We start from the raw sequence: 27590 nt of genomic DNA, 5'->3' as shown, positions 1-27590 counted from the left end.
TGCCTCTGGTAAATCCATGTTGGCGGGGATCCCGTAGATTCTTCTCGTCTAGGATTGTATCTAATTTATGCTTAATTAGTGTTTCCATGAGTTTACTCACTATGGATGTGAGACTCACCGGTCTGTAATTCTCAGCCTCTGTCCTGCAGCCCTTTTTGTGTAGTGGGATTACATTGGCTGTTTTCCACTATGTTTAACTGGATCTGTTTCCAGTAGTTGAATTTATTGTGATCTGCCATGAACTCATAAGGGCTTTGGCGGAACACAGATGGTAATGTAAAATAATATAATTCCCTAAAGGTACAGCTTGTTTTTAGTTTGGTCACTGGAAGCAGAAAGAACATAGGGGTCCTTTTACGAAAGCTGCGGCAAATGTGCCGTTTCCATGTATCGTTTCCATTTTCCCAATTAATGACCAAGCTCTAATTTCACCATTGGTGGGTGGCCATTAAAAAATGTTCTCAACATCTATTTTATAGGCGGGAAGGGTCCACGCGATAATCAATTAGCATGCCGCAAATCCTCACATGCTAATTAGCGCTGTCGCACCTATTCTCCACCCCCAAACACATCCCCTTAGAGAAAATTCACAAAACTATTTTTATGTATGAATAATAATAATAATAATAATAATAGTTTATATACCGCAGTACCGTGAAGTTCTATGCGGTTTACAAAAGATTAAAAGACGTTACAAATTGAATGGACTTAAGAGGTGAAGGAAAGTGGTTAATAGATCATGAGAACCATATTGAGGAGAAACTGATGTACGGGTCAGCTGTCTAGATATTTCAGGAACAGATATGAATTTAGGCGTTTCCTGAATTCCTTATAAGTAGTGGGCGATAGCAATTGTTCTAGATCTTTACCCCATAATGCTGCTTGATGTGAGAGAAGTTGTTCATGGTGTTTTTTGAGTTTACATCCTCTAACTGGGGGGGAAAACGAAGTTCGAGTGTGAGCTTCTCTTGTGTCTGTTGGCTGAGAAGGAGAAAAGGTCAGTTATGTATTTAGGGGCTAGTCCGTATAGTACTTTAAAGCAGAGGCAAGCGAACATAAACTTTACGTGTGCCTCCATCGGCAGCCAGTGGCAACTGCCGGTAGTAAGGTGTCACGTGATCAAATTTACCGTGAGACAGCAGTACTTGTGCGGTAAATGCGCTCTAGCGCTTATCACAGTTTATTAAAATTACCTCTTAGAAAGATAACTACTACCAATCAGTGTTCCCGCTAAGCTGCGCTGGCGTGCGCTGGCGCACAAAATATTACATCGCAGCGCACAAGTTTCTCGTCACAGCGCACGGCGTACGGCAGATGGCAGGGCGGCGAGAGGAGAATCGGGCGAGTTGGCTCATAACTTGCTGGCGCCCGATATTTTTAGCTCACAGCGAAAAAAGTTTGCTCACAACACCCGCCCGCTTAGAGGGAGCACTGCTACCAATGCAATGGTGTCAAGTTCCAACTAGAAACAATCACAAATACAACGAACTTGTGAGACTTGGCTAAACAACTTTCCCAGGTCGAGTACTAGGTTAATATGAAACCCTCAGATTCCTGCGCTGTTCAGTATAATTACTGTAACAGCTAATGGCAGGCGGGCAGTTCTCTTTCATTGGGTGTTCATATTTTTCTTTCTTTTAATTTTTATCTTTAGCGTACTTTAGTCAATGTTATACGTGACTTTATAACAAAAATAGCTTAGCGGCACTTATCTTTTTTTATAGGCCGCTTGTGCTTCAGATACGCTCTGCCGGTGCTGGTAGAGCCCGACGGGACCCGTTTCGCCGATTAAGGCTTTGTCAAGGGTCTAAACTGTTCTGGTGTGCACAGCTGCGCCAGTGTATAACAGGTCTAGAAAATGGCGCCGGGTCCCGTCAGGCTCTACCAACTTCTATCCTATCAAGCAGCCTTATGGGGCAAAGACTTAGATAAATTAATTACACACACAAACAACTATGGAGAATTCAGGAAACACCTGAAAACATACCTGTTCACAAAATACCTAGGCAACGAACAAGGACAATAACCCCCCTCGTAATCACTCCCCCAAATTGTTCTTGTAAACTGTTAACCCCAATCACTAACTTCCAACCCTGTGCAAACCGCAAGGTACTTCACGACCCTGCAATACATAACTGTTGTTATTATCATTAATGCTGTTACTATCAGATGTACATTGCAATATTCTTTGCTGTAAACCGCCTAGAAGTCGCAAGATTGTGGGCGGTATATAAGAATAAAGTTATTATTATTATTATCTGAAGCACAAGCATATAACATTGACTAAAGTACGCTAAAGATGAGTTTTTAATGCATAACTTATAAAAATTTAAAAAAAGAAAAATATGAACACCCAATGAAAGAGAACTGCCCACCTGCCATTAGCTGTTACAGTAATTATACTGAACAGCGCAGGAATCTGAGGGTTTCATATTAACCTAGTCTCACAAGTTTGTTGTATTTGTGATTGTTCTCTTAGAAAGATAAGACATCCCTGCTTTAAGCCATTAGTCTATCCTTATCACCGCTAGTAGCAATAACAATGAAATTTAAACATGAGTTATGCAGCCAACTTTGGACTTAATCCCATAAATTGATTTTGATTTATGCACCTATTATATTACCTTGCGCAAATGTATTAAGTGGTTGAGAATAAATTAAAACAAATCAATAAACAATGATGAATAAAACATTACAATAAAATTTACAATAAGTACCAGCAATAAAAATAACTCATAATATATCAGAATCGCCCTACAGAATAGTATTGAACCTATTAGCGCATTTTCAGGGCTTTCCTAAAAAATTACCCTCCCCCCCCCCCTTTTACGAAATTGCGATAACAGTTTCCAGCACGGGGAGCCGCACTACATGGCCTGCGCTGCTCCCGATGCTCATAGGAACTCAGTGAGCATTGGGAGCAGCGCGGGCCATTCAGCGTACCTCCCCGCACTAGACACTGCTATCGCAGTTTCGGAAAAGGAGGCCACAGTCTTGTGACAAATAGTTGAACAGTGAGAGTCCTACATAAGAAAACGTGTTGTTTCTGGTAGAGGATAATCAGATTTTTTTTTTTTTTTGTTCAATCTTTATTAAGTTTTAACATCTTACAGATAAAATGCAACACATAAATATACCATAATCATATATAAACAATTCATGTTTTCCAACAGGCATTTTTGCAAAGATCTTAAAAATCTAGATGGTGCATTCCTCTAGCTTCTTTACTCTCCCCCCCCCCCCCCCGAAAAAAAAAGATGAAATTTCTTTATAAAATGCCTCTACACTAGACAAAATCTTGACACTAGCAGCTGGAATGGGTTCTGAAAATTTGGGGCAGATCTTCATGACCTTAGGAGGTCAATGGTTGGGAGGCTTTCTAGGGGAGGGGCCAAAAGTTATCTGGATAGCACAGATGTTTAGAACTATTTGGAAAGCTATTTGGGCTCTTTTTACGAAACCACGGGCCAGCGAGGTAAATTCTCCGACGATCATTCAATTCCTATGAGCGTCGGAGAGTTTACCCCACTGGCTCACGGTAAGAAGCTCTTCTGCAGGTTAGTAAAATCCAGCGCTTATTTGTTAGATATGACCAAATAAATAGCTCTCTTAGCAAAACTTGTTATTCACCTGTTTATATTTAGGATTCTATCTCAGAAAGGAGAGGGATATACAGTGCATGGCACCTTAGCTCCAGCCCTTTATAAATGATCCCAGCGGCATCAGTAGCATGGTAGCAACCTGATGCTCCTGAGGAAGAAACATGATGCTAGCTTAAACCTGGCATTATTTTTTCACAAATAACCATCTTTCAAAAATCAATGCAAATTGTGGTTTTTAAAAAAATTTATATTATGCATATCCTACAGTTTTATGCGGATTACAAATTATTCGATGGGCTGCCGCGGGAGCGGACCCAACGGAGGCAACTTCTTATGTTGTTATTATTCCCTAACTGTCCCGGTGGGCTCTATAATGCACCTGGGACAATGGGAATTAAGTGACTTGCCCAGGGTTTCAAGGAGCAGGGCGGGATTTGAACCCACAACCTCAGGGTGCTGAGGCTGTAACTCTTAGCCACTGCACCACAAACTTGCATAAGGAGGTATTCCATGTGAAGCCATTTTCAAAGAAAAAGTTTACCTGTAACTTATAGCTACACAAAGTTGGATGGGCTGTTACTAATTTACCCTCTGAGTTTTTCAAAATCTACCCCTCATTGCCTAGCATTTGCTGAAGAAAAGGACGCAGAATGCTTTAGGGAGGAGCTCAGTGTTCGCTTCCTTGTTCCTTCTTGTTTCGCTATTGTGATTCTTTTTAAAACTGACAGATTTAAAATAAATGTCTGAGTCTGGCTGACCTATTTGCTGTGATAATGTGGTTTGTTTGTTTTTTTTTCAGATCATCGGCCTACTTATTGAGATCTGTTCTTGCACTGGTTTTCATATTCTTCAACCGGAGTCTACGTGTTTTGAGACAGTATTAGAGAAGTCCCTTCTCGCGGCCGTTTTCTGATGTAGTAATCATTTTAATTTGGTGAATATAACAGAGCCTGCCTTATCAGCGTGTTCTAGTTTTTACAGGCCCAGCCAGACCTCATTAAAAACGTATTTTCTATGCCAGTGTGATGAGCTTGGCATTTTGCATAGCCAGAAATTAGCTCAGAGATGTGGAGATAGAGGGAACTGTAGAGAAGGGCTCCAGAGGGGAAGATGAAGAATAGGAAAGAAATGGTTCCATTTTAAGAAAGGGTGGAAAACACGAGGCCATTGGAAATTGTAGTTCAAAGAAGAAATGACCTAAATTCAACCAGGAGGAGAAAGAGGGCAGATGGCAGAAGGGAGTGAGGTTAATAAAGACTGATTTGTCTTGTGTGTGTGTATGTGTGTGTGTGTGTGTATGTGTGTGTGTGGGGGGGGAGGTAGGGGGTGAGGGAGATGAGAGGAAGCAATTTAAACACCCTGTAGTGTCTACTTTCAAATTTTTTTTTTTTTGTCTTTGGCTCCTGCTTCCCTGACAGCATATGCACTTTATCAGACGATCCACAAATACTGCATTCCCATAGTTTGTGTGTAAGTAAAACTAGGACTGGCCAAAACTCTCTCTCGTGGATCTGACTAACTTACCAGTTCTGCATTTAAGCCGCGACTTGGCCAAAGCTACGGGTTTTAAATCGGGACTGGCTCTGAAGTGGGGCCAGGGCAGGGCCTAAACGCAATCATAAAACAACAAAATTAAGCCACTTTTCATGTAATTCAGAGGTTCTCAACCTAGTCCTCAGGACACACTAATCCGGCCTGGTTTTCAAGATATCCGCGATGAATGTGCAGGAGTTAAATTTGCATACACTGACTCCGTTGTATGCAGCTCTATCTCATGCATATTCATTATGGGCATCCTGAAAACCTGACAGGTTGAGTGTGTCCTCAGGACTGGGTTGAGAACTTCTGATATAACTTTATGCATTTAAATGAAATCCACAAATCATAGCAATGACTTTAAAAGTTATGTGTGAATGTTCTGCTGTTCTGTCCATTTAATATTGCCCTCAAAAAATTACAAAGACTAGGGGACACTCAAAGTTATAGGGAAACACTTTTAAAACCAATAGGAGGAAATATTTTTTCACTCAGAGAATAGTTAAGCTCTGGAACGCATTGCCAGAGGTTGTGGTATGAGCGGATAGCGTAGCTGGTTTTAAGAAAGGTTTGGACAAGTTCCTGGAGGAAAAGTCCATAGTCTGTTGTTGAGAAAGACATGGGGGAAGCCACTGCTTGCCCTGGATCGGTAGCATGGAATGTTGCTACTCTTTGGGGTTCCAGAATCTTTTGTTACTCTCTGGGATTCCAGAATCTTGCTATTCTTTGGGATTTTGTATGGACTGTTTTTAGCGACTTGGATTGGCCACTGTGAGAACGGGATACTGGGCTTGATGGACCATTGGTCTGACCCAGTAAGGCTATTCTTATGCTCTTTATGTTCTTATTTTTGTTGACGTACAATTATCGATACAACAAAGAGCGAGTCAGATTTTAATGGGGAAAACAAATTAGCACAAAAAAATGACAGTGGCATTGTTAGTGAGAAAGGCACCCAAGGTCGTGCTGTCAGATTAGAAACCACCAGCCAAAACCCGCTTGCCTCCTTCTACTGTTCACTTGCAAAGGGGCCCTTCCGTAGCTGATATTTATGGAGAGGTCCTATCGTCATTTTAATTATGCACAGCATACTGGTGCCTGCTTCAGTGATCATAATTGCAACTCTGACCTGTTTTACTTTGTGATTTAGGTCTCTCTTCTTCAGCATTGCTTTGCTGGGTGATTTACTGAGGCAGACACTGGCAGGATGAGAATGTACCCTTTCATGACATGCGCTTAGCTATTTTGATATAAACATGTTAATGCACATGGAAGAGATCTATTTATCTGTCTATCTTTATTTCTCCGTCCATCCATCATTTGGGGGGGGGGGTTGGGTTTTTTTTTTTTTTAAACTTCATTCCTGTCACTGCCGCTTCTGGCTACATGATTCCCACTCTGTTCTCTGTAGTTTCATTTCATTCTCTCTCTTGTTTAGATCAAAGTTGACCATGAGGTAGTGAGGACCCACTTGTGCAGGCTGTAAGTATTTTCAATCCATTCACTGATATTTGTTTTGTTTACTAGTACGAAAACTGTCACAAAATGATTGGAAACCTCGATGAAGAGGGGTGGTTCTCCTCTACTAGCCCTCAAATCTAAAGGGTCTTTGTGGGATCCCCCAGTGCCTAGTATGTTCCCACCTGAGAAGTAGCAGCTGGAAGGATTGTGTTTGATTATGGTCTGTAAAAGTGAGGTAGAGGCAGTCAAATGCGTGTGTGGATAAGGGGTGTAACGATATATTGGTTTGTGGTGTGCATGTGAGTAGGTGGGGTGGGTTTATGTGGTCTTAGGCCCCGGTAGGCGTTGGGATCTTGGACACACTCCCTTTTAGGCCAAGGTTTTCTTGGCACCTATGTCATACTATGTCCAAAATCCACCTAGAACAGGGGTGGGCAACTCCGGTCCTCGAGGGCCGGAATCCAGTCGGGTGTTCAGGATTTCCCCCCATGAATATGCATGAGATCAGTTTGCATGCACTGCTTTCAATGCATATTCATGGGGGAAATCCTGAAAACCTGACTGGATTCCGGCCCTCGAGGACCGGAGTTGCCCACCCCTGACCTAGAACCTGCCTCTAACCATACCTACTTTCTGGCAGGTGGCCAGTAGTAGACACCTACCGAGTTAGCTGCCTACCGGACCATTTTTTAAAATCATTTTTTGATATAGTTTCTTTGGTCTTTGAACAAGACCTGAATGCGATAATGAAAGCCTTTTTTTTTGTTCCTCTCAAAGACTGTTTCTGGGGCAAAAAAAAATCTGGATCTTTCCCGATGTTTCTAAAACAACTCAAGATCGTAGAAAGATGTTTTTTGGCTATGCGGGAAGAAGTTCTAAAAATGGGAGCCCCCTTCTTATTAAGTTACCCCTGTAAATGTCTCCTCAGATATGCTGGGACTAAATATGTAGGGGGTTTTTTGTGCCGGAACAGTTTCGATATTTTTTGGACACTAAAAATTTGTGAAAAAATGGAAGAAAGGGCTGTGAAAGGAATTTAGACCGGAGACACGTAAAGCCTTTTCTATAATTAATGCAATTGTGGGGGAAATTAGAAACCACCTTGTCTCATTGATTTCTTGTTTGTAAAGGGGTTAAATGGGGGGGGAGGGGGTCTAATAAGGAGTTGGAAAGATATTTGTTTAAATTTTTTTCCCCTAAATCTCTGTTTTGCTGTAACAAGTGGACCCTTGTGTTTTGTTTTGAAATGCATAAATAAAATATATAAAAAAAAATAAAAATAAAAATAATTTTTTAATGGCACTTTCAATTAATGGTGCCAGTTGAGCTAATTAAGAAAATTAAGTTAGGTTCCTAGATTAGCTAGGCATGCCAATCTAGGTACCTAACTTCAGGTGTTATTGATCGAATCTGGGCCTAGGATACTAACTAATAGAATGTCAGTTTAGATAACTACCAGGGACATAAGAAGGATTTTGCTGGTTTGAATTTATTAGTGTTGGCTCTTTGAGAAAGTTTTCTGGTCCCTCCCTAGCGTCATTCAAGTTCCTGTGGAGATCCTGTTAGGGAGTGCGTTACTAGAGAGCCTTGGCTTAGCACCTGGACTCAGAAAAGAAAAAAGGAAGCTCCAAATCTAGGGTTACTAGACATCTGGATTTCCCCGGACATGTTCTCCTTTTGAGGCACTTTGTCTGGGTTTTGAAAAGCTTGGAGCATATTGTGATCAAGCAGGAGCCGTCCTGACCTTGGTCACGTAAATTTACTTGCCATCCACCAGGGGGAGCTGGGAGGGCTAAGAACTCACCAGGTTTTCTGTATCCAGGTCACCACCAGGGGAGCCCAAGAGCTGTGCAGGTCCGTGCTGACTCAGCTAGAACAGGGCATGGCCCTGCTCTAGAAAAGGCAGCAGTGTGGAACAGACAGTTAGGCAAGCTAGGGAGAAGATTAAAGTTCCTCTCCCAAGATGACCTCCCGGGTCCAAGCAGAGGTGAGAACTGTACACCTATGGAGGTAATTGAGGCTGGTGAATCACTGGAACTTCCAGGGCAGGAGGAAGAAACCCCTATGGTGCTACAAGGAAGTCTGCCAGAGGAGTTTGGTGAATATCCTGAACCCATGGAAGTTGGCTTAATCACCAGGTGTCAAGATTGAGCTTAAGACTCTGAGTTTTGTTTTGGACTCTTTTTGTACTCTGCATTTTGTTTTGAATCCTTGAAGCTGAAAATGTCTTGTTTAGGGTGAGGTTTGCAAACACCCTGGGAGGGAATTTTGAAGGCTGTTATATGTAGCTGCTTGGAAAGGCAAACCTAGGACAGTCTCCATTTCCCAGCAGTGCTTCAGAGGCTGCTGGAGGCTTCTGTTTGGATTACTGTGAACTTTATGTATAGCAGAGAACTTTGAAAGGTGATTGCAGCTTTGTTCTACTGTTTGAAGGGAAAAGAAATCCTGAACTGTTACTGTGTTATTTTTGCTTTTGAGTTTTTGTTTGAAGAAACTTTTGCAAGAAGCACCATTTGCTTGGTTTGGGACATTCTTACCTTGATTTTTGCAAGTAAATTTATGTTATGAACATTTATACAATTGTGCTTGTGTTTTTCTATTCGAGTTCCTTTTGTCACTCCAATCCTGCAGGGTGACTCCAGGCCGGATCACACGTTGGTGTATAGCCACTAGAGGCGTTGTACAATACCAGCATTGAACTGCAGTGGCTACAATATCACTGTCGGGCAGGGGCATATTCGCGCATGCCACGCAGTGGCATCATGCGTTGTCCTCGCGTTGCATCCGCGCATGTGCAGAAGCATTCCTGCCCGATGAGAGCAGGCAGCAGGGGCGGGGCTAGGGTGGGACTGGGACGTAAAGGGGCGGGCCTGGGCGGGCGGGTCTAAGGGTCTGGATTTTTGAAATGGAAAATCTGGTAACCCTATCGAAATCACAGGTGCAGAATCCAATTTAAAGTCTCATGTATTGTCCACAAGGCTCTATATGGGGCAAAATGATATTCATGTATTGAAACCAACACTGAGAGCAAAAAGTCAGATTTCTGGGAATAATAATAAATTGCTACTTATAATGACTGGTGTTGCCATTCAGCAAATTACATATAATTGGAAGGATTGGAGGAGATTAAATTATAACTTCTGGTGGAACTCTTTATGCCATATTTATTGCATATTTAAGAAGTTTCAGGATGTGTGGAAAACCATGACAAAGTATTGTAAAGATTAATTTGAAATTGTTTCCCTTATACTTATCGATTTAAGGTGTAGGGAGGAGGGAATTTTATTATTACATGTTTTATATGATGATGGAATATAAGGGTGGGTGGGATGGGAAAGGGAAAGGGATATGTTTTTATGTAAATGTTAATCTGAATGAATATTTTTAACACTTAATGTAATTTTGAAAATGAATAAAGAATATATAAAAAAAAAAAGAAACCAACACCGTGGATAAAAATAGATAAAGGTCCCTGTAGATTACGAAGAAAAGACCTCAGTTTCTTTCAAGGGTCTTAGGCACTTGGAGGAACTCTATGATTGCACATAAGCTATCATAGGAAAAAACATCCTTGGTCTACAAAAACTCCGTTCTTATTAATTCAAGTTAGTCCAGCTTCAAATCATCAATAAATATGTTTAAAGTATAGGAGACCAGCACTTAATCTTTTAAAGTTTTCTTTCCACTGGTGTTGGTACAAATCTCAGCAGTTGTAGAATCAGAATCTTCCGAAGATATAGCAACTGAAACATTCGGAAGAAAAAATTAAATGCAGAATTCCCGACAAGGCCCTGTTTCGCAAAATTGCTGCATCGGGGGAAATTCTAAAAAGCAAAAGAAAATGAAAAAATTTATAAACTTACTATCCTATAGGGATCCCATATGGCGGGTGAGAAATTCTCACAACACCCACCGTACAAACAAGAGCTACCGCTTCACAAATTGTCCATTCAGGTCACACATTTCCTTCTACAACTCAAGAACGGCCCAGCACTGTAAAATGCTGTTTCCCTCTCCAAGTCTGGAGGAAATCACTGTTTGAGTCCACCTTTTGAGTTCTATGGCCCCAAGATTTAGAATTGCCTCCTGGCCTGCTTGCGACAGATAAAAACACGTCTATTCTCATTGTAGTCCTGTTTTAAATCCTTATAATCTTACGTACATTTGCTCCCTTCCCTTCCCCGATACCTCTAGCTCAGGGATCTCAAAGTCCCTCCTTGAGGGCCGCAATCCAGTCGGTTTTTCAGGATTTCCCCAATGAATATGCATGAGATCTATGTGCATGCACTACTTTCAATGCATATTCATTGGGGAAATCCTGAAAACCCGACTGGATTGCGGCCCTCAAGGAGGGACTTTGAGATCCCTGCCAGCTGAAGTTGTTGCTCGCAGCGGTCAACCACGTGCTCCTCGCGACCCCCGTCTGCTCTCCCGCTGACGTAACTTCCTATGCAGGGCGCTCAGACGTGACATCATCGGCGGAGCCAATGGGGTCGCGAGGAGCACGTGGTTGACCGCTGCAAGCAACAACTTCAGCTTGAGGTATCGGGGAAGGGAAGGGAGCACATGTGTGATGAGGGGAGGAGTGGGAAGAGGCAGGGGGGAGGGGGGCAGAGAGGAGGCAGGGTGCTGGCACCTCTACCCGGGGTGGACCACTGTGGACCTTTACTATGCCACTGTATGGTTTGGTACCTTCATGCTTAAAAAAAATCACTATATTTTATATATATTCCAAGAGCATTTCAGTTTAGTTGAATTTCTTGAGCCACTTTAATTAAAATGCTCCTTTATATTACGTTAGCTAAAGAAGTGACTTTAGTATGCCCTAAACCGCTTTGAACCTAACGGATTAGCGGTATATAAGAAATAAAATTACATTACATTACATTACATTACACTGTTGCTGCCTCTCCACCATCTGCTCAAGCATCTGAAAAGAAAACGCTGCAGAATGCTTCAAAGGCACAATGACGTTTCTTAGCAAGCTCCTCATCCCTCCGTGGGCTCGCTAAGAAACAGTGGCTCCAGAGCAGCAAGACATGACTGCACGCACCGCTCTTCCCTCTTTTCTTTCCACCTTTCGTGCTCACTCCCCTTCCCCCTTTTATCTCCTCTCTTGCTTCCTTGCCTTCGGCGCTATCCGTCACCAGCCGCAGTGGGAACCGTAGTGTGGAGCTGGAGACCGAGAAACTGCCTGACGGTGACAAGGCCGTCGCTCCTGTCAGCGTCTGCGAGGAGCTCGATTTTTGCTGGAATCACACAATGACACAAATGGCATCTCTTTAAAGTAATTGTGACAGATACAAGAGGGCACATCACACAGCTGGGGTCCCATCAGTTGCAGGCGACAGACAGTACGCATTTTCAGCTCCTTGTAATAAGAGCCCTTGAAAGCATTTGAGCTAATACAAGATTATGATTGATTAATAAGTGGGCGAGCACTGCACAGGTTAGTATATTCCAGTTTTACCCAAAGCAGCATTGATCAGCACTGAACAGGGTTTATTGGCACAACAGGTGCTCATACTGGTGAATGCTGGTTAATATGCCACGTACTCATAAAGTTGCTTACTGAACTGGTAGAGCTATGAATAAGCAAAGAGTCTGGGCCTCAGCTGGTCTCTGGGCTGCAGGAACTGTGGATCTGTAGCATTGTAGTTTGACAGTATGGGGCCTAGGAATCAGAAGAAAATCTGTCACCGAGAGGATTTGTTTCACTTCCTTGTAGATTGGTGCTTTCCCAGCCTTTTTGGTTGTGTGGACTCAACGTTGTATCAAGTCTGAAGTAAACTAAAAGTTGGCGCTTTATATTCCTGTCAACCAGGTTGCATGTGGAGGACAGGAAATGACATTTGCACCTCTCTAGATTGAATGGAATTTTTTTAAAATTATTTGACAGTCTCCATTATAATCAGTCATAATAGGATGCCAATTTGTGGGGACTGCTGCATGCTTCATAGTAACATAGTAAATGTTGGCAGATAAATAATAAAAATAAAAATAATCTTTATTCTTGTACTAGTCTTTAAGCCCGTTATATTAACGTGTGCTAGAATAGATTTGTGTTTCTGTCTTTCTTTCTGTCTCTCTCTCCTTGGTCGCTGTATGTCTGTCTGTCTTTTTTTGCTGTCTGTCTCCTTGGCCGCTGTCTTTGTTTTGGTGTCTGTCTCTTTTAATCTGTCTCTGTAGCCCCTGTCTTTTTTTTCTGTTTGTCTCTCTCTCCTTGTCCAAAGTTGTTGTTTTTTTTTTTTTCTTTAAATCTGTCTCTATAAACCCCTGTTCTTCTCTGTGGTTTTTTGACTGCCACCTTCTGTCTATACTGCCCAACCATATGTTCCAGGCGGTTCGCAACAAAGAAGGAATGTACAGTCAGTGAAACATACATATAAACAGAGATACCACAATAATCAAGTTACAAACTTATCAAACAGATAAGTTTTTAATAACCTTTTAAAAGCATAATATGATTGTGCTTGTGGAATCACAATACTTAACCAGGAATTCATTTTTCCTAACTGAAATGCAAAAGTCTTATCTAAAAATCTCTTATAACGATAAGCTTTTACAGATGGATACATGCACAAACAATTATTTCGGGTATTTCTATTTGACTTGTATAACTTAAATTGGGAGGATAGGTATCCTGGAGCTTTAAAGCAGATGCAGCCAAATTTAAACAAAATTCTTGCTTCAAATGGCAACCAATGAAGGCGTTGATAGAAAGGACTCACATGGTCACATTTTTTTAACCCAAAAATCAAACGCCATATTTTGTATTAAGCGAATACGATTTAAGATTTTCTTATAAGATGCCAAGTAAATAATGTTGCAGTAGTCAAGGGCAGATAGAATTAAAGACTGAAACACTAATCTAAAAGATACTAAGTCAAAATATTTTTTGATGGCTCGAAGTTTCCAAAGAACGGTCCATCCAGTCTGTCCATTAGTTAGACCCATTACAAATACATGATTAAATTAACTTGTCTCTTCTTTGGTGTTTCTGGGTCATAGACTATAAAGTCCACCTGGTATTGTCCTAGGTTCCAACTGCTGAAGTTGCCACCGAATCAAGCCACTGTGACATCACTGCTGAGGTTGGCTCTTAGGCACTGGTGGAATGAGGCATTATGACATCACAATCTCAGCTCTGGAATGTTGCTACTCTTTGGGTTTCTGTCAGGTAACATAGTAAATGACGGCAGATAAAGACCTGAACGGTCCATCCAGTCTGCCCATTAGTTATACCCATTAAAAATACATGATTAAATTAACTTGTCTCTTCTTTGGTAAATCTAGGTCATGGACTCTAACATCTACCTGGTATTGTCCTAGGTTCCAAATGCTGAAGTTGCCGTCCAAGCTCACTCCAGCCTATCCAATCATCCTGTTTGCAGGTTATCTACCATAAAGTTAGTGGAGTTCCCATTGAGGCCCTCCCCAGCCCATCCTGCATTCTCCGCTTTCTAATTAGAGATCCCCTATGTTTATCCCACGCTTTTTTGAATTCCATCACTGTTTCCCTCTCCACCACTTCCCTCGGGAGGGCATTCCAGGCATCTACCACCCTCCCTGTGAAAAAGAAGTTCCCAACCTGCAACCTCAAATTATGCCATTTAGTTTTACCATTTTCTCTTCTCTGGAAAAGATTTGGTTCTAGATTAAGACCTTTCAAGTATTTAAATGTCTGTCCAAGCTACTGAATCTGTTTGACTCCCAAAGAAGTCATTGTGTGGCATGTTATTTATTTGTACATGTTCAAAATGGTTTACAGATAAAACCAAAATAAGTTCACAAAGCCATACAAAAGAGAAAACAATTAATTAAAACAGCCATAGGCCAGGACAAATAAAATTGAGTTCAACCCTATCTTAAAGACAAAGGTCTCCTTTTACAAAGGTGCGCTAAGCGTTAACGCGTGCATGTTAGTCTATGGACGCGTTAGCGGTTAGCACATGTGTATATTTAGTGCATGGTAAATGCGCGCTAAAACGCATAGCGCAACTTAGTAAAGCAAGGGGTTACATTCCACTAAGCATTCATTGACAGTGCAAACTCACTAAACATTTCTATGCCATGTTTGTCCTCCAGGTGTTTGTTGACTTCTTGCATGTAATCACTTCGCTCCCAGGAGGAAACACATCTGCAAATATAGTGGAACCTTGGTTTACGAGCATAATTCATTCCAGAAGCATGCTCGTAAACCAAATTGCTCGTATATCAAAGCAAATTTCCCCATAGGAAGTAAGGGAAACTCGCTTTGATTGGTTCCACCTCTGCCCCCCCCCCCCCCCCGAGGCTACCGGCGCTGCTCCATTCCCCCCCCCCTTGAGGCCACCGACACTGCTCCATAACCCTCCCCGCGATCCCGCATCCCCCCCCCACTCGCGTTGCCCTCCCTCCACTGCGATCCTACATCCCTCCCCCCCCCCCCCGAGCACGGCAATGACATCCCTTACCCCGACTGGGCACCAGTGCCGGTGCCCGAAGATCCTCCCTCTTCTGGCGCGGCCTGGGCTGGGCTGGGCGGTGCGTTGGAGATCCTCCCTTTTCTGGTCTGGGCTGGCTTTGACATTTGCGCATGCTCAAAGCCTTCTGGTCTCACTCTCAATCTCGGAGAGAGCGAGACCAGAAGACTTTGAGCATGCGCAAATGCTCAAAGCCAGTCCAGCCCAGCCCAGACCAGAAGAGGGAGGATCTCCAACGCACCGCCCAGCCCAGGCCGCGCCAGAAGGGGGAGGATCTTCGGGCACCGGCACTGGTACCCAATCGGGGTAAAGGATGTCAATGCCATGCTCGGGGGGGGGGATGTAGGACTGCAGGGGGGGGGCAGACGTGAGCGGGGGGGGGATGCCGGATCGCGGGGGGAGGGGGACGCTCGTACAGCGAGGCAAGCTCGGTTTACAAGGCACCAAGTTTGCAAATGTTTTGCTCCTCTTGCAAAACACTCGCAAACCGGTGCACTCGTAAACTGAGGTACCACTGTACCTCCTAATTGCACCCTCCAACTCCAGAGCACCAAACCCTGTTCCTACTCCCACTTCCTACCAAGTTATTGTAATCAACTGCCTCCTCACATCAGATCCCTCAAAGGGCTTCGGAACTTCAGGAAAGCAATAAAAACTTACCTCTTCCCATAAATCCAGTCGCTCCCTTCCAACCATATGTATTCTAATGTATGCTGAACGAGATCCACTCTGTTAACGGAAGATAGAAAAAAAATGTATGTTAACTTAAGATGAACAAATTGTATGCTAACTTGACTCTCTCTGTATATCTAATATTACTGTACACATGTAAATTCATAATTTGTTTCTCTTTGCATTATGTATGTCAACCTTGTTACCCATTCTGAGCTCATTGGGGAGGATGTGATATAAAACTGACCAAATAAATAAATAGAAACATAGAAATTGACGGCAGAAAAGGGCCATAGCCCATCGAGTCTGCCCATACCAATGACCCACTCCCTGACTTTTACTCTCCTATTGATCCCACGTGAATATCCCATTTTCTCTTAAAATCTGACACGCTGTTGGCCTCAATCACCTGCTGAGGCAGCTCGTTCCAATGATCGACCACCCTTTCGGTGAAGAAGTACTTTCTAGCATCACCCTGAAATTTCCCTCCCCTGATTTTCAGCGAGTGCCCTCTGGTCACCGAGGGCCCTGTAAGACTGAAGATATCATCTTTCATCTCTATACGCCCCGTGATATACTTAAAGGTCTCAATCATGTCCCCCCCTCTCTCTTCGCTCCTCCAGCGAGTACATCCGCAGTTTTTTTAGTCTTTCTTCATATGTGAGATCCCTGAGCCCCAAGACCATCCTGGTAGCCATTCGCTGAACCGATTCAATTCTCAACACATCTTTCCGGTAGTGTGGTCTCCAGAATTGAACACAATACTCGAGATGAGGTCTCACCATGGATCTGTACAGTGGCATTATGACTTCAGGTTTTCTGCTGACAAAACCCCTACGGATGCAGCCCATCATTTGTCTTGCCTTGGACGAAGCCTTCTCCACCTGATTTGCAGCCTTCATATCATCGCTAATGATCACTCCTAAATCACGTTCTATCGTGGTACTGGACAAGGATAAGTTGAATAGCTATCGCTTTTTTTACTCTTTCCAAATATACTATATCTCCTAGGGGGCATGCGATGGAGCTACTAAGTTGTAGATTTAAAACAAACCACAGAAAATATTTCTTCACCCAACGTGTAATTAAACTCAAATTCATTGCCACAGAATGCGGTGAAATCAGTTAGATTAGCAGGGTTTAAAAAAGGTTTGGATAATTTCCTAAAAGAGAAGTCTATAAGCCATTATAGGGCATAATTTGAGGCTGAGGGGTGGTAGACTCAAGAGCAATGCAAGGAAATTCTTCTTTACGGAGAGGGTGGTGGATGCCTGGAATGCGCTCCCGAGAGAGGTGGTGGAGAGGAAAACGGTGACAGAGTTTAAAAAAGCGTGGGATGAACACAGAGGATCTAGAATGAGAAAATAATAGTAAATATTGAAGAACTAAGGTTAGTGCTGGGCAGACTTGCACGATCTGTGTCTGTATATGGCCGTTTGGTTGAAGATGGGCTGTGGAGGGATTCAATGGCTGGGATGGTGTAGATGGGCTGGAGTGAGCTTTGACGGAGACTTCAGTAGTTGGAACCTAAGCACAGAACATAAGAACATAAGCAATGCCTCCGCTGGGTCAGACCTGAGGTCCATCGTGCCCAGCAGTCCGCTCATGCGGCGGCCCAACAGGTCTAGGACCTGTGCAGTAATCCTCTATCTATACCTCTCTATCCCCTTTTCCAGCAGGAAATTGTCCAATCCTTTCTTAAACCCCAGTACCGTACTCTGCCCTATTACGTCCTCTGGAAGCGCATTCCAGGTGTCCACCACACGTTGGGTAAAGAAGAACTTCCTGGCATTCATTTTGAATCTGTCCCCTTTCAACTTTTCCGAATGCCCTCGTTCTTTTATTTTTTGATAGTTTGAAGAACCTGTCCCTCTCTACTTTCTCTATGCCCTTCATGATCTTGTAAGTCTCTATCATATCCCCTCTAAGTCTCCTCTTCTCCAGGGAAAGGAGACCCAGTCTCTCAGCGTATGAAAGGTTTTCCATCCCTTTTATCAGACGTGTCGCTCTCCTCTGAACCCTCTCGAGTAACGCCATGTCCTTCATAAGGTATGGCGACCAATATTGGACGCAGTATTCCAGATGCGGGCGTACCATCGCCCGATATAGTGGCAGGATTACTTCTTTCATCCTGGTTGTAATACCCTTCTTGATTATACCTAGCATTCTATTCGCTCTTTTAGCGGCCGCTGCGCACTGTGCCGTCGGCTTCATTGTCATGTCCACCATTACTCCCAAGTCCCTTTCTTGGGTACTCTCATTTAATAACATCCCTCCCAGTACCAGGCATAGCTTTGGATTCTTGCCCAGAAATAACTAAGAAGAAGAAAATAAAAATTTAAATGGAATCAGGTAGGGCAGAATGGATGGACCATTTGGGTCTTTATCTGCCGTCATCTACTATGTTATTATTGAGATGGCTTGGGTAAATCCATTGCTTATTCCTAGAATAAGCAGCATAAAATCTGTTTTATTACCTGGGATATAGCTAGGTACTTGGGACCTTGGTTGGCCACTGTTATAAATAGGATGCTGGGCTTGATGGATCTTCAGTCTGTCCCAGTATGGCAATCAAGGCATTGTGATATCACTGATGATGTTGGCTCTTAGGCATTGGTGGAATGAGGCATTATGACATCACAATCTGAGTTCTGGAATGTTGCTACTATTTGGGTATCTGCCAGGTATTTGGGGCCTGGGTTGGCCACTGTTGGAAACAGCAGTTCTTATATTCTTGTTCAAAAGATGAGAAAGAGTAGTTGAATGCAGAGCAACAGTTTTATAAGTAAGTTCAACCTGAATAGTTAACACATTTGTAATCCTCTCCCAGACGGGTTAAAAGAGGATTAAAACCATAGGCTCGCGAAATAAAAAAAGAATTAAAATTCAAAAGCTCTGTAAGCATGCGCAGACCATCTACAGGCAAAGAAGACGGTCTGCACGTGCGTCGGGATCGCTGTTCAGCGATTCTTGCGGTCGGTTGGGGGCGTGATTCCAATCATCCCCATTTGCATGCGATCGCATGTGAATCAGGCGGCTGGCAACCTCACGGATCCAATCCGCGAGGCTAGTGAATCTAACCCCTAGTTTATGGCCAATGAGAACTGCAACAAGAGTTTTCAGTAACTGTAAGACAAAACAGAATATTTGATGCAAATGACCCATTTTCCTCCCCTTTTATATTCCTATTCGCTCTCTTCTAAAGTAGATCTGATGCTTTAAGACTTGTTATTAATCCAGTACAACATCATACAGTGAATGTCACCGCATTATAAGCTTCCATTTGCCTGAGGAGCAAACGAGGCTTTCTCCATTTATTTTAATCATTTAATCATTTTTTTTTTCTATTAGGATTTGCTTCATTCCTTTCACTGTTACTTTTTTATTTTTTAATATTGTCAGAAGTCGGGATTAATATGCTACAATTTCCTTTCTGTGTTTTTGCTGTTTTCTCCAGAATGAGAAAGCAGGAACATAATGGAAATTAAATTTCTGGCAATAGGTAATTCCACAGACAAAGATTTCAGTATGGATAAAACAAACAGGGTATAAAAAATGTTGCTATTTACATAAGTGCTGTGAGGGGTGAGATGAATGGTGAGTGGGCTGCACAGGCACTGTTCCCTCTAAGCTAAATAGGAGTCCTCCACCTGCAGTCCTGCCAGTAGGGGGTGCTGTTTCACTATCACATTTTCAATAGTGAGGGATAAGCAAGCTCTGCAGGTCTCCAAGGAACCTGCCTGTCCCTAGTCATTGAGAACACAATATTTAAGCACCGCCCCCCATTGGCAGCAATGCAGTTGGAGGACTCCCGCTCAGCTTAGAGGAAACTATGCATGGGCCATCTTGTGTATGTGTGTGTGTGGGGGGGAGAGGGGGGTACAGTGGCATAGTGAGGGTGAGTGGAGCCCGGGATTGTGGTGTCCTTCCCTCACCCTCCTCTCCGCCACCCTATTCCATCCTGCCCCCCCCCCCGCTGCATGTGCGCCCCTTCCCTTTCCTCTTTAATTTTCCTAGTGCGAGCAGCATCTCAAACTTGCTGCCCACGTCATGTCTGCTCTCCCTCTGATGTCACTTCCTAGGCGTGGGACCCAGAAATGACATCAGAGGGAGAGCCGACACCAATGCGGGCAGCAGGTTCATGATGCTGCTCGCGCTGGGAAAATTTACGAGAGAAGGGGCACACACACATGGCAGGTGAGGTTGGGGGAGGGGGGAATGGAGAAGAGGATGGGTCCTGGCATCCCCACCAAGACGGCGCCAAGGGCGGACCACCCCCCTGCCCCCTTATTATGCCATTTGGTAGATATTTACATATTTTAAGAAATTTATGAATTATCCCTTTCTTCTATAAAGTTTGGCAGCCAACTTTTCACTTAGCTCACACAGTTTCATGTGCACACAATGTAATTCAATAATTGTTATATGAAGTTGGCTAATTATTGGTCATAATTGGCTTTAATTGCCACAAATTAACAGTTTCACTTGTAACTGCTCTAAGGGCTAGATTCATCAACCTGACTGATCGGGCCCAATCCAAGCAGGTCTGACGAATTCTGGAAGCTAAAATATGCAGATGGGGACAATTGGAGAAACGCCCCCATCTATCGGCTGTTGTGCAATTGCCGCGCATGCACAGACCATCTGTAGATGGTCTGTGCATGTCCGTCTGAGCCGCGACCTTTTTTTAAAAATTTTAACTTTCCTTATTTATTTATTTTTTTTACTAGTTTTTAGCCCTGCGAGCCCGTGGTTTTAACCCGCTTTAAACCCGTGGGTTAAAACCATGGGCTAGCAGGGTGGGGAAGGGCAGGAGTTTATACTGTATAAGATAAAGACTTTGCACAGCTACAGGGAATCATGAGATTGTGTTGAATGAAGCAGTGCGGGGCAGAGCAGGACAGCATTTGGGAGACATGGGGAAGAGCAGGATGGCATTCGGGAGACATGGGGCAGAGCAGGACGGCATTTGGGAAACCTGGGGCAGAGCAGGATGGCATTAGGGAAACCTGGGGCAGAGCAGGATGGCATTAGGGAGACATGGGGCAGAGCAGGATGGCATTTGGGGCAAGGCAGGAGACAAGAGATCTGGACAGAGCTGGAGAGATTGCAGAGCAGGGTTGGAAAGACGTTTTCGACTGGTTCCCATCAGTTGCTTCTTCAGTTGATCGGCCAGCCCAGTTGGATGTGAAATTTTGTGTTGTGAATCACGTCCCTGCCTACTTTGCATGCGTTTCACCTCATTTGCATGCATGGATCAGAGGATGGTCAGCAGAGAGGTAAGTGAATCGGGCCGGAGGGAAATTTGGTCGCTAAGGGGTCGCAAACTGATCGGTACACGATCGGTTTGCTTTGTGAATCTAGCCCTTAATTGCTATTCTATTTGTGCGCTTAAATTCCACAATGTGTGCATTGCAACATGGGTGGGTGGGGCCATGAACATGGAAGGGGCATAGGTAGGTCAGGGGCACAAGTTATTAGAAAAAATGTTAAAGAATCTGCTAGCTTGGTATCTAATTTCACACCTATATCTAATATTCCTTTGGAGGGGTTGGTCAATTTTTTTTTTTTTTTAAATCTTTATTGATATTTTAAACTTTGACAATGCAATACAATTATCTGAACATAAACATTTCATAAAATGCATTATTATGCGTTGCTCAATTTTGAACTGGTTACACATTTGAACAAGTTTAATATTTTGCATGCCAATCAATCTGGTTTTCGGTCAGACTTTAGTACAGAAACTGTCATGGCTTCATTGTTAAATTACTTACATTTATTATTTAGCCAGGGTACAAGTGCTCTTATCCTCCAGCTTGATTTGAGTAGCGCATTTGATTTGGTTGATCACATTATACTTTTGGACTGTCTAAAATCCGTTGTAATTTCAGGAAATGTCTTGAACTGGTTTCGCGGTTTCCTGGGTAAAAGATCGTATCAGGCGTGCAAGGACAATATTTTATCAGTTCATTGGGCAAACGCCTGTGGGGTTCCTCTGGGTTGCCCCCTTTGTTTAATATCTTGTTTCTTTGGGAAATTTGTTGCAAAGCTTAAAGCTTAAATTCTATATTTATGCAGACGATATTACTATAGTCATCCCACTTATTTGTCTGTCAGCTGAATTTACAAACTTTCTTGCAACTATTACAAACTTTCTTGCAACTATTACAAACTTTCTTGCAACTTTCTTGCTTTAGATGACGGCGTTCAAATTGAAACTGAATAAGGAAAAAACTAAATTCTTTCTGGCAACACCTGATGATAAGCTCGAGAGAAACAATGATATGTGTGAATAGGTTGGATTACAATATTGAACAATCCATTAAAATATTAGGGGTAACGTTGGATAAACACCTTACATTGGAGAAACGCACTGATTTACTTATTAAGAAATGTTTTTCAGTGCTCTGGAAGCTTCGTACCATCAATAAATATTTTGATGACGTCTCCTTTTGGTTGTTGGTGCAATCTTCCAATTTAAGTTTACTGGCCTACTGTAACATTATATTTTATATTTAATTCTTTATTTAATTTTCAATTACATTTCCAAGCATAAACATCTTGAACAGAAAGAATGGCAGAAATAAAATAGTACATACAATAGTACATACAATAGTACATACAAATAGTACAATAGTACATACAATAGTACATACAAATAGTACAATAGTACATACAAATAGTACAATAGTACATACAAATAGTACATACAAAAATACATACAAATAGTATGAATTAAAGAAGAAACCTAAGTAAACAAAGAAATAACAACACTTCCTATCATTCTCAAGTCCTCTGTTTTAGAGATCCAAAATTCAATGAATAGAATAGTGTGTTGGGCTGATTGATTAATTGGTTCTTTTTGCCCGAGTAGCTTTTCCTCCTATCTATACAAACAGGAAAAGTACAAATATATACTCACCTTTCATATACCATTTTTTTGGGGGGGCGGGGGCGGGTATTCAGACTTTAGCATATATGTGACATTCCTAACTCTTTTATAATATTCTTTACCACCTTCTTCCAATACAAAAATGTTTTTGGCACCAGAAATAATCAGTGGAGAATACAAGATAATGACAGTACTTTACATATATTTTTATACTTTCATGATCTTTTTTTTTCTCTATTGTTTCCTGTAGAGTTGGCCTGAATAAGTGTTTTTGCTTATAGCAATTTGGTGAGCTGGCATTACAGTAGAAGCCTACACACTGGGTTTCCCTCTACTCACTCCAGATGTTAATACGTACTTTGAAGAGAGATAATGAGGGTCAATGCATACTGTAATGATAGCAAAAATCTGCGTGATGGCCAGTCTAGTAAGTGCACAGGCTGTTCAAGTAATTTTTCTAGGATGCACAGGGACCCATTTGTAACTTGATGCGATGAGTTTCATTCACTAAAGCCAATGGGAAACTTTGTCCTGTACTATTTTGACAAACTGAGCCTTTAAAGAATTTGCAGACTGTCAGGGATGGGGCATGGATATAAGGGAAGAAAACGCCACAATGATGCTTCCTATACAAATACAAGTGTAGATGAAATGATTAAGTCAAAAGACCCTTCGATAGGACAATGAGGTCTGGATGCGATCTGCTCTGCATTACGGCATTTTTTCCAGTTCTCCTTAATTCATAAATGTTTCTTTGCAAACAGTTTTACCAAGAAAGATTCGTGCATGTGGAGCATAATCTGACTTTGAGGGAATAATAATAATAATGATTTTATTATTCTTATATACCGCCATACCCGATGAGTTCTAGGCGGTTTACATCAGCTAAAGTAGTATCTGCGTAGACACGCAGATTTACATCAATTTTATCAGATATCAACAAGTATTAACAATTTTACAGATATAAACGAGTTACACCAATTTTATCAGATATAAACAAGTTTTAACCAAACTTGACAAAGGATGATGGGAGGTAGTGGAAGCTAGGGAAGAGAGAAGCTATTATGGGGGGAGGAGAAGAGCAGGGGGGGCGACGTGGTAAGAAGTGCGGGGGGGGGGGGTCGTTAAGGGTCTTGTTTGCTGAATAGGTAGGTTTTGAGTGATTTTCTGAAGCCGAGGTAAGTGGGGGCCTCGAGAATCATTTGTGCAAGCCACGGGTTGAGCTTAGCTGCTTGGAAGGCAAAGGTCTTGTCTAGGAATCTTTTAAGATGGCAGAGTTTTAGCGACGGGAAGGCAAAAAGCTGAATTCTACGGGGTTTCTTGTTTGTGTTGTAGAGGTTAAAGTGAGGATTGATGTAACTTGGTGCTGAACCATTTACCGCTTTGTAGCAGAAGCATGCGAATTTAAAAAGGACTCTAGATTCAAATGGCAGCCAGTGAAGTTGGTGGTAGAAGGGGGTGACGAGTTCCCATTTCTTTAGGCCGAAGATGAGACGCACGGCGGTATTTTGGATGATTTTTAGTCTCCTGGTGGTTTTCTTGGTGGCGTTAAGGTAAATGATGTTGCAGTAATCAAGGATGCTGAGGATGGAAGATTGAACAAGTAGTCGAAAAGAAGTGTCGTCAAAGTATTTTTTTATGGTGCGAAGTGTCCACAGTACGGAGAATGATATTACTGAGCCACCAGGGCAGGTCGCAAAGAAACTCTCACGCAATTAATACTGTTTTAGATTTACTTGCTTTTTTTAAAAGATGCAATTAGGATTTTGAATCTTGATTCTTAGGCGTACAATGTATACTTAGTAGAATAATGTAATGTAATGTAATGTAATTTATTTCTTATATACCGCTACATCCGTTAGGATCTAAGCGGTTTACAGAAAATATACATTAAGATTAGAATAATAAGACGATCTACTGAATTTTACAAAAGTTCCTTGGTCCGACTGAGCGGAGGAAACCGATCTATAATGCAGCGTGCTGTATAATGCAATATTGAGCTCGGGGTAGTGGTAAAAATGATTTTGCAAGTGGAAGATAGATATCTTCTATTATATTCCAATAAAATAAGATATGCTAGCTAACGCAACATGAATCATCATAAATTTAATTTATGCCTTGCACATTTAGCTGAATCTTTACAAAGTGCTTATTACTTCCAATAATGCACTGCATGCATTACCACTTACCGACAATTAAGGCACTTTTTTTTTTTTTTTTTTACCATATTTTGCTGAGTAAAATCATTAGGAATAAGCAGGTACTTAATTGCTGCGGTGAGTTTGGATTTGGAGCACTGCTGTAAGCACAGGAGGAAGCCGTTTGAGGAGAGCAGTCTAATCTAGCTTCTTCTCTTGCAGCAGGTATTTAAAGGGGGGGGGGGAGGGAACGGGCATGGCACGTCATTTATTCCAGGACAGTATAAAAATCCAGGTCAGGAGACATTACCCAGCACACATTGTAAAAGAGCCCAGTTTTGAGCTCAGGATCGTCTTCAAGAACTGCACAGAGAGTTCGTGCACGAAAAGTACAGAAAGCTGATTCATTTTGTCCTGTACTTTTAGCAGGCAAGTTATCATCTGAAAAGGTTTAAGAGCCGAAAACTAGAATACTGACAGAGTTAGATTATACACTAAGCCCCTAATTCTATAAAAAGTGCATGGAAATGCCTATGCGATGTAAATGCGCATGAGTCGAGTCTATTTCATTTGAAAGGAAGCTCTGGAATGAGGGGGCATAGGATGAAGTTAAGAGGTGTTAGGCTCAGGAATAAACTAAGGAAATACTTTTTTACAGAAAGGGTGGTAGATGCCTGGAACAGTCTCCCGGAAGACAGAAACTGTGCCCAAATTTAAGAAAGCATGGGGCATGCATTTGTCCTACGCAAAATGTCAGGGCGGGATTGTCCTGTGCGCTTATGATGGGTCACCAGAAGGAGGGGGAAGGGGGTGGTGGTGGTAAAACACAGCCGTTCCTGAAAATAAATGTAGCTCGTCAGCCTCCTAATGTAACAGTGTCTTTGATGCGCAGATGTAAAGGTCTCAGTTTTACAAAGTGAGATTTATCTCCGGAGGGATCTTCTCAAGAAACATAAGAGGGTAGAAAGACAGATGGAAAGAGCCAGGGGCTGATAAGTTCTGTCTCTGTGTTTTTTCCCCTTTTCATCAGAGAGGCAAACTACTTCCAGGAGAGCAGCTGGTGCACGTGATCTCACTCCAGATCAGCCAGACAGAGCACGAGCATCAAGTGCAGAGACTTCAGGCACTGAGGGAACGTGGACATTCCCAGACCAGTGACTATCTTTTTATTCTAATTTAACACCGCACCGCCTCGTGGAGGGAAGCCACAAATCTCCGGGTGTTGACTTGTGCCTCCAATGGCTGAGGCCTGTAACGTACTACTCGACTGTAATGTTCTCTGTGCAATAAAAGTGTCAACACGACCTTCTCTTTTTATTAGAATGGGATTGTTTTTAAAATATGTTATTCACGTCAAATGCTTTATGGAGCCCCTTTGGGCTTTTGCATCATTTTACAATTCTCAGTTGGCTTCTGCTTTTCTTTGGCAGGCTTGTAACGACAGTTGGCAAAGAGAAGGTGGTGATAATGATGATGATTTCTTCTGTGGGGTTTATTCTTCAGTCTCCTTTCTATATGCCAGAATATATTAGAAACATAGAAACATAGAAATTGACGGCAGAAAAGGGCCACGGCCCATCAAGTCTGCCCATACCAATGACCCACTCCCTGACTTTTACTCCCCTAGAGATCCCACGTGGATATCCCATTTTCTCTTAAAATCTGACACGTTGTTGGCCTCAATTACTTGCTGAGGTAGCTCGTTCCAATGATCGACCACCCTTTCGGTGAAGAAGTATTTCCTGGCATCACCATGAAATTTCCCTCCCTTGACTTTCAGCGAGTGCCCTCTGGTGACCGAGGGCCCTGTAAGATAGAAGATATCATCCTTCACCTCTATACGTCCCGTAATATACTTAAAGGTCTCAATCATGTCTCCCCTCTCTCTTCGTTCCTCCAGTGAGTACATCCGCAGTTTTTTTAGCCTTTCTTCATACGTGAGATCCCTGAGCCCCAAGACCATCTTGGTAGCCGTTCGCTGAACCGACTCAATTCTCAGCACATCTTTCCGGTAGTGCGGTCTCCAGAATTGAACACAATACTCCAGATGAGGTCTCACCATGGATCTGTACAGCGGCATTATGACTTCAGGTTTTCTGCTGACAAAACCCCTACGGATGCAGCCCAACATTTGTCTTGCCTTGGACGAAGCCTTCTCCACTTGATTGGCAGCCTTCATATCATCACTGATGATAACTCCCAGATCACGTTCCACCATGGTCCTGGTCAAGGTTTCACCATTTAGTGTATAAGTTCTGTGTGGATTTTTTTTCCCTAGGTGCATCACTTTACATTTTTTAGCATTGAAGCTTAACTGCCAAGTTGACGACCACTGTTCCAGCTGTCGTAGGTCTTGTGTCATATTGTCAGGCACACTGCTTTTACCTACTATGTTGCATAGTTTGGCGTCGTCGGCAAACAGTGATACTTTTCCTGTTAAAACTGTACTCTTTGGAATAAAATCTGTGCATCTTTGATCGTGGATTAGCAGCGAGAGTGGACAGAGCCAACTGATTTAGGAGCAGATTACAAAAACGGAACTACGCTTCTCCCTCCGTATTCGCGGTTTTATTAACCGCAACTTCGATTATTCACGGTTTTTACCTTGCTGTCTCCTCCCCCTCCAAATGACATCATCCCAGAGCACCGATAAAACGTTTGGCGCTCTTTTCCCAGCACTCGCTTCAGCGTGCAGAGAGAAATTCGCCTTTGCCCAGCACTTCCTTCAGTACTGCCTCTCCTTCAGGAACAGGCCAGGTCTCCCACTGTATTCGCAGTATGGCTACAAAGCGAAGGATTTCAAGTGCTACCGAAAGTGCTC

The 27590-nt window shown here is 42.6% G+C and overlaps 1 protein-coding gene across 5 annotated transcripts in view; it reads left to right on the top strand.

Annotated features, from left to right (window-relative positions):
* Window positions 1–25997, top strand: part of MRPL22 (mitochondrial ribosomal protein L22) — a 147721-nt gene extending 121724 nt beyond the window's left edge. The window contains exons 9-10 of one of the 5 annotated variants that reach the window (XR_004537507.1): window positions 6577–6620; window positions 25800–25899. Coding sequence is in view for 4 of the 5 variants with exons in the window: in XM_033927575.1 (XP_033783466.1) it covers window positions 25800–25927 (128 nt within the window). In the remaining variant the exon portion in view is untranslated. Of the gene's footprint in view, window positions 1–4401; window positions 4437–6576; window positions 6621–7376; window positions 7566–25799 lie in introns of those variants that run through there. The other 4 variants (XM_033927580.1, XM_033927581.1, XM_033927575.1 and 1 more) reach the window with 4 other exon arrangements.
* The last annotated feature ends 1593 nt before the right edge of the window (window positions 25998–27590 follow it).

The sequence above is a fragment of the Geotrypetes seraphini genome, chromosome 18 (genome assembly GCF_902459505.1).
Source record: "Geotrypetes seraphini chromosome 18, aGeoSer1.1, whole genome shotgun sequence".
In the NCBI taxonomy this organism is placed as follows: domain Eukaryota; kingdom Metazoa; phylum Chordata; class Amphibia; order Gymnophiona; family Dermophiidae; genus Geotrypetes; species Geotrypetes seraphini.
Note: the sequence above shows the minus strand (reverse complement) of the source record. Positions and strands in the feature narration are given on the sequence as shown.